The sequence below is a fragment of the Alternaria postmessia genome (genome assembly GCF_024291825.1).
Source record: "Alternaria postmessia strain BMP 2775 chromosome Unknown scaffold_19, whole genome shotgun sequence".
Lineage (NCBI taxonomy): Eukaryota > Fungi > Ascomycota > Dothideomycetes > Pleosporales > Pleosporaceae > Alternaria > Alternaria postmessia.
The window spans coordinates 58905-66972 of record NW_026260092.1 but is presented as its reverse complement, the minus strand read 5'-3'; the positions used below and the strand labels follow the sequence as shown (position 1 = coordinate 66972).

The 8068-nt window shown below is 49.3% G+C and overlaps 1 protein-coding gene across 1 annotated transcript; it reads left to right on the top strand.

Annotated features, from left to right (window-relative positions):
- Positions 1-5365: 5365 nt before the first annotated feature.
- J4E82_004125 (uncharacterized protein) lies at positions 5366-8049 on the top strand (the record flags this gene model as incomplete). The annotated part of the gene is made up of 4 exons (XM_051730406.1): positions 5366-5432; positions 5564-6113; positions 6164-6911; positions 7006-8049. 4 exons carry the CDS (start codon positions 5366-5368, stop codon positions 8047-8049), a joined length of 2409 nt encoding a protein of 802 aa, XP_051589745.1.
- Between the last annotated feature and the right edge of the window lie 19 nt (positions 8050-8068).

Genomic DNA, 8068 nt, shown 5'->3' with positions numbered 1-8068 from the left:
TCGCTTCAGGCAGCGCTACTTGCATGCCTTGCGGCTACCACGCTTGCCGTACCCGCTAGGTAGGTTTTTGTTCGAACAATAGAAAGACACTCCTAGTCGCAACAACTGACAGATCTTCTAAAGTCTTACCAAATCAAGCCCTGCTGTTGCCGAGCCTTTGGTGAAGAGAGACAGCTGGTGTATATCTTGGTACGAAGACGTCGGCTGTACGAGTCCCCTCGGCACGCAATGTGGCGGGGAGAACAGTGAGCCTCAATCGTGCACTACTATCGGGTTCAATGACGAAACGACGGTAAAATCAATCGATTGGCAGCCAGTTCCAGGATCATTCCTGGCTTTAAGCGAAGGAGATCAATGCGCTTCGAGTTTTCCTCTGCAGTTGTTCTCTGATCAAGACAATGGATGCCAGGCCATTTTGTATGACATGAAGTACTTTTCGGTAAGCAAAAATTAGATAGAACTTTTTAAGTACCTAAGACGAAGTGGTTATGAGTTTGAGTAAAGGCTGAAGAGCGGGTAACGGTAGATTATATTCAACCACAAATTTTACCATCAAGAATGCAGTTCAACCTGCATCTGTACTTGTGCATTCTTTGCACAACAAAAGTAGAGCTACATATGATCAAGATATCAGTGTCATGTCTTTTGGACGTGCTGATCAGGCCAGGAGAAGAGCGCTTTTAACAACCATTACAGATGATGTTCTTGGCGGCGTTGGGCAACTCACTTCGCTTTGATGTAACATAAGACTACTGTAGAGCATGCGCTACCCTCGGTTTTGAGTTAATCACGAACTATATACACCACTAGGTATTATATCGCTATTCTAGGTCAACTTAGGGCTGACGCTGTGAAGTTTGACACCGGCTGTGATGTGAATCGCGCAGATCCCGTAATCTTGGTCTCTAAATGCAATACATAAGTTCATTTTCTGATGTTCGAGCGGACGAGAGAACTGACTTCGAGTGTACTATAGTCTTGTGTTCAAAAGCGTGAAATATTAAACTCTGAACGCAAGCAACACATTAGGGTAAGGTCAAGGCGCTTTTGTCTTAGAGAAAAGTGTTTTAAGTGCAGCTTTGTACTTACATAAGGATAGATATTAAGATTTTTAGCATTGCTGGATGCTTTGTGGTAAATGAATAGGTATGGTTCTAACGTTTCAATATGTATTTCGCGTGGCCTCTAGATTCGTGTTCTTAAATTAACCTGCGTTCAGATTATCATGACCGCACCTCGTTTGAGTCGATTTCTGTAATTCCAAACAGGAGCATTGAACCATCCAACACGTTCGTAAACAAGCGTCGTAGAAGAGCTATCGTCTAACGGCCTGAGAATAAGCCCCCAAGTGGATGTTAGATCCGGGTGAACATGTTCCCAATGGGAGACGGTCGGAATGCATTGAGCAATTCCCATGTAGATATCATTCTCGTCCTGCTCTTGGTCACTATCCATACCAACCCCATCGAGTTCTCCGGGATCGAGTTGTTTTCTTCTAGCAAGAAATGGAATGGCCGGGCCGAATGCTCCCTCCAAGACCAAGGCGCCGCCAGTGACGCTTGAGAAGGGCGCAGTTGGCGAAACAGGTGTGACAGTACAAGATATTACTTTGACAATAGGCGTATACCACTCACAGAGATTAGCCTGGAATGTGACAGGGCCGTCCAAAGCCATCCAGGACCAAGAAGGAGCCCTAGCTTTGGCTGGTCGCTTTGCGTTGTAAACATGCCAACTTAGTTCCTGCAAGAGATGTTTGGTCCACAGGCCTGCAAGATAGACATCATTCATGACTCCTTCGAAATACGCCACTATTCCAGCTATCGCACTCAGTTTGTCTCCTTCATTCGTCATCAAGCGAGTCGAGTAGTCTTTCACTACATCTCTCCACAGTCGAAAGATGTACGGCTGTCTCTCTGCCAAGTGCGAAGGGTTGCTGAAAGAGCTTATGTTTGCTGAGTAAAGGCTTAGCGATGGACGCACAATCTTACCGCCTGGGGCAAAACGAATTGTTGTTAGGCCGGTAGATGCACAGTAGCCATTCCAATCTGTCCAGCGATAGAGTCCACGATCCATTTGCTCGCACTTCCATCCAACAGAGTCCTTCCCAAAGATCAACAGCCGTCGCGATAGGATCATCTCTTGCAGCGTCCAGGCCCGTTCGTGTAGCGGTTCGTGCCTTAGGCTCTGGTATGTAGGCAGTAAAGCAATGCTGCCAATCTTTCCATCACCACAGCCAACCGGTATCTCGAGGGCCGGCGGTAGACCATCTCTGACCTGAAGGAAGCCCTCAGCTGAACTTGTGGAACAAGCAGCCACTATGGTAAAATAAGCGTTTTGGTAGATCTTGGCCATTTTCGCTATTTCCCTTTGTTTGTCATGCTCCGAGTTCTGTATAATGCACAAGGCGTCGATCCAGAGAAACCTAATTCCCATAGCTTTGGTCGTTCTGATTGCATCTTGCAGCGTTTGCGGGAGGTTATCGTACGAGATCTTGCGCAAATGCCGCAACAGATTCACATCCTTTGTGGTGACAGGTTGCGAATAGCCCCAACAGTAACTCAGTGCTGCATAATGCCCTGCTTCTCCTTCTCCAGGAATATACAGTCGGAGATTTTGCTCCTTGTCTGAGAACTTGGAGAGATCTATCAACCTCACAGGGAGCTCTGATTCGCGTCTCACGCAATTTTTGTGCCGACAGTCGCACTCTTTGATCCATGAGCGTATCTGGTCGAAAGTTCCCTCGTCTCCTCGATTTAATTTGGTAGTTGCATGTGGTAAGAACTGCGCTACATGATCGCCTACAAGTACTTCGTTAGCTCCGAAGTGGTGTTTAGGATCGCGAACTTACCAAAATTTGTGGTCGCTTTGTACTGCAGAGTGCCTGCAAAGACTGTATCCGGAGCGCCAATCAGCAGATCATTTCCTGACAGACGCAATATGAAATGAACGACTCTTTCTTCTTGTGGCTTATGCGAGACATTGTTGGCGCTCGAAAGTCGATCACGACGAGCTCGAGATCTCTCATCTGCCTGGTCCAAGAAATCTTTCAGAATCCTGCAAAGTCTGCAGCCAGCTTGGGCCTCGTTCATAAGAGTAGTCCATGGTTTTGCGTATACCAGCCCTTCCGACGAGAGCAGCAACGATATTGGACTCACGCCCGCGACAGTAGTGGTAAGCAGGTTTATGCAGACAGGACCTATGTGAAGTGGCACCGCCATCGTGGCGAACGAAGCTTCTTGGAACGCAGTGTGATGCCGACGTGTGCTGTGAATATCTGTTCAACCGCGGGTGCGCTGACGAGGCTGACTCGGTTTGCGCAACTTCCATAGTGAGCTTTCGTTGGCTGCAAGATCATTGGCCAGTCGCCCAAGCATGCCGCTTACACTACGCGTGGTGGCTGTCAGCATAGTTCTCATCCTTTCCCATTCAGCCTTCCTCACGAAGTCTTGCCACGCAGCGCACATATACATGCCAAACGAATAAATCAATTCGAGAAGAAGTCACCACAAGTGCAGATCAAAGATCATGAACAAGCCTATGTGCCACTATGCGAAACTGTGATGACGTCGCGATCTTTCTAGAGACGCTGCACACCGTTTTTCATCACCTATCAGCGCCAAAAGAGGCCTGCGCAAATGGCATAGATAACGAGGTAACAGTCTTTCCTCGAACTACAGGCGTTTGTCCTGGGATACGGATAACGAGACAAGGCCAGACGTCCTAGGCTGTCCGCTCTACAACACCATCCTTGTAAAGACGGTAAGAGTGGAAGATGGTGTAAAGTTTATGGAGCGCATAGGTCTTGGGAGGATATATAAATATGCGTGGTGAGAAGCGGGGGCAATAAAAGAAGTGGTTGTGTTAGAGTAACGCAAATGATTGTTGGTTGAGCTTGGGCATGCAACTCTGCACGCAACAAGTGTAAGCGTCTTCAAAGGAAGTATCTGGATATGGGAAGCTAGTTCGTAGGCTTGGAGAGACAGCTTCATTCGAGAGGAGAGAAGAGAAAGTGGGCAAACTCCTCTCAAAACCATCCTGTTGAGACTACCTACCTACATACTGAAGTTGCCCGATGTACCTGCTATCGACGTGCAAAAAGACAAAAACATACAACAGCGGGGATTCGCTAGTGGTCACCCACCTAACTACTAATCCGCCGGTACACTGCTTGTATATGGCTGAGCGGACGGGAAGCCTAATTTTCAGTGTCCTATGGTCGTATGTGCAAGAAAGGGAATGATTCATCAAGATAAACTGCACAATGCACATCACAGAGGCAGGCAGCAACAAACAGGGCGTGTGTCGGCACTGTGATGTCGGTACACTAACACAAGGTATGATTTGTGTGGGGTTTTCCTTTATGCATACTGTTCGGGAGATACCTGTGGTATATCAATATTAATGACCGTTGACGTGGTAAGCCGTGGATGAGGTACGAAGTAAGGGTCCAGGACAGACAAGGCAGCAAGACGAAAGTAGGGGAATGTTTGCAGTTTTGAGGTTAGCTCTTAAGCATGAAGTGGGGTATATTGACTGGTAGTACTTATCACTGATCATGATCTGAGCGCTGATGTATACTAGTCTTATGACGATGCTTATCTGGCGGATGCTTGGCGATGCTTGTTTGCCTTGGGTGGTGTTGCGTGTACGCGCATTACACTCTCTTGACGGGATGACTACACGTGGCGGTTGATCCTTGTCGCTAAAGAATGTTGCTGATGCATCTGTTACTGGGTAGCTGCTTGATCAGGTGTGCTTCGGTTAAGTCTGGACAATGCTTTGCGCTTCAGCTAATAGTCGACGGGGATTGCTTGTGGTGGGGCCATTGGGCTACTATGACAGCGATTTGTGAGTTCTCTGAGAATCAATTCGTCCACTCTTCGACGTGATGTATTCCTTGAAGGTGAGATGTGAGGGTACGATGAAGGGATTGCTTTTGCAAGGTTACAAGGTCCTTCAGTGCTGATCGGGTGTGGTGCCGGATCAGCGACGGCGCCAAGTGCTTGGTATTGTGCGAACATTACACTCCAGTTGAGCCGCAAACATGCAAAGGGTCGCGTGCAGCTATCTGGGCTGATAGAAATAACACCAGACATGTTCTTCTTTAAGAACTGGCGTTGGTCGATTGCGGGGTTCAGGGAAAGGCTACACCAGGACTAGCCACCAAATCAGCTAGCTCATGGGGGAGGAGATCCGCACCTTTCCGGACGCAGCATGACCCCACTATTAGGCCGCGTGCTTTGAGCCAATACTTACCGATTAGCACGTCATTTTTCGCCTTAAGTCTGGGTCGTCGTCGCGCCGCGCTCGCTCTTTCGCAAACCCAAAGACAACGCGACATCCCGAGCGACAAACCGAACGATACATGGAGTCGCCGGAAACACCCGCTGCGCCTGAGACTGCTGCTAAGAAGCGCAGAAGACCAGTCAATGGTATGCGATATGGCCCCTCGAAATGGCGACAGGTGTGCTAACAGTATTCGTACAGCCTGCGCTACTTGCCGTGCGAGAAAGGTAACGCTTCATTCTTTCTTGAGAAATTCTGATGGATTTTTGGTTTCCAGGATACGACAGAGCAAACTTTACGAAAACACCAGTGCATTGTCATAGTGGTCGAATTACCGGCGTTGCGGTCTTCGGATACCCGGGAACCAAAGAAAGCAGGGTCCACAGAGCTGACGATCTCCAGGTCAAGTGCGATGAGCGACCGAATGGCTGCGTGAATTGTGAACGACTCCAGCTAGACTGCGTGCAGAATGGCGGGGTTTCAGCTGCTGCGAAGAGACCAAGTACATCGTACGAACCAGTCGTAGGAATCAAGCGGAAACGGACATTTCGATCTTGTATCCCTTGTCGAGACTCCAAAGTCAAATGTTCTGGCGAACGACCAAATTGCACGAGATGTCAACAGCGCCGAACTTCATGTGTTTACGATGCCGAGCAAGTCGAGCCAGCTTGGGTGCAGAGCATTGCGACTCCAGCTTCAGAAACGCATACCGATTCGATGATGATACCTCCTCATACTCCCCAAGATTCTCGAGCACCTTCCAGGGGATACGGTCCGCTATCTAACAGTGAGCCTGTTGTACCAGGGTGTCCACCAGGTCTGCTATGGTATGCTTGACGAAGCCACCCAATTGTATCGAACTGACAAAGACATATAGGTTGTTTTCACCACAGCTACCACCGAGAATCAAGCTTCATGCGTTGTTAGATGCGTACTTTAACAACGTTCACCCCATTCGCGTTTTCGCGTTCGAGCACAAGCCGTCATTCATTCGAATGTTAGATGAAGGTCAGCTCGTGGATGCGTCCGATCAAGCCCTCCTGCACATTATGTGTGCGTTAGGTGCTCGGTTCTACGCACTCGACTACAGTGAGTCGTTCTCGCCCTTGACAAAAGATCTGATCCAGTCAGCGGGAAGCCAGTGGGCGAAGTCTGCGGAGGAGATGTTCTTCGCTGATTACAGCACCATCTCCATCACAAAGCTCAAGGTCTTGGTCTTGCTTCATGACCAAGAAGCCCGTAATGGCAACTATGCGGGCTCTTTCCTTCTTACTGGCCTTGTCATACGCATGGCGCACGCTCTGCAACTCAATAATGAGGTATCACCAGACGTCCTTTGTAAAGAGTTAGGAGGAAGTCCAAACGAGGTATCTGTAAGGGAGTCTCGTAGAAGGCTCATGTGGGCGTGTTATATGATCGATGTCTGGGCTGGTAGTGGTGTCGACCACCTCACTATACTCAATGAAAGAGACCTCAAGATCCAGCTTCCTTGCAACGAGCGTCAATTCTCACTACAGATACCGTGTGTCACGGAGCGGCTTGAGAGAGGTACACTACTGGAATTCATGCCTCCAGAGGACATACCAGAGAAACCGGCGGACAACCTGGGTATGGCTGCGTACTATGTACGTATCGTGAGCATTTGGCGGCGGGTCCTACGGTGAGCGGGAAAAGTGTTCCTTCCGGCCTTTTACGCTAACCTGCGACAGATTCGTAAAGCACATGGACGAAGAGCAACCGCCCTGGCTCCCTGGATCCGGATTTGCCGTTCTCATCGAGGACATACAATCATGGAAGCAAAGTCTGCCGTCCTGGTTAGACTTTTCCGCGGACAACATCTACATCCGACGTGAGACCCATCAGCTAGGTGCACTCCTCCTCATCCACTGCATGTATCATCACGTTATGTGCGACGTACATCGGATCGCTCTCCCTGATCTGTTCAAGAACCAAGAGCCATTCGTTTTCCCCACTGATCGGCAGGCATTCGTCAGTCATCTGCAAGATGTCTGCTTTGAGCATGCGCAGCGTATGTCGGTGTTGGTCTCACATATACTGCAGCACGGCGTCAAACACTTCGCGGACTCTATTCTACCATCGTTCGTCTACAACAGCAGTCGCATCATGCTCTACTATATCGCTCGGATCTTGGATGTATCGAAGCCCGATGCAGGAACTGTTATTGGTCGTACAGTCGAGCTAGTGCAGTATAATAACCAGGCGCTGCGGGAAATGGCGTTCATGTACCCGCTTGCTGAATCGTTATGTATCACATCCGAGCGCTGGTTAGAGACTGTACGCGACAGTCTGGCTCGTGGCCACTCTGCTGACTACATCGCGCCTCAGGATCCATCCGAGAACGAAGCGCGACGCATTGTCGGCGCTCCCGCACCGACGGCAGGTACCCCTAGGCAACGAAATGCGGCCCTCTCGGTGATCCCTCCAGTTGAAGAGATACTTTCGGCAACTTCACCTTCAACGCTCAGGACGGCCACTACCCGCTATCCCTTTTCGGCGCCGGCTACTGACCAGGGTTCATCTGTAGTCACTTCAGGTCAGGTCATGACTTCAGCGACTGAGAACGCGGTAGGGACTGTATACTCCTCCCCCAATGCGCCCACTGCTTTTGAGCAGCCCATGTTCAACCTCGACGACCTACAGAACTTTTTTGGGTGGGAAGCAAGTGATGATGAGAATGCACAGTCGACCGGATTTGAGGGATTTGGTCCTCTAGGCTGGGCAAATAATTTCTCTATTATGTGAGTGAGAACCTCGACACGAA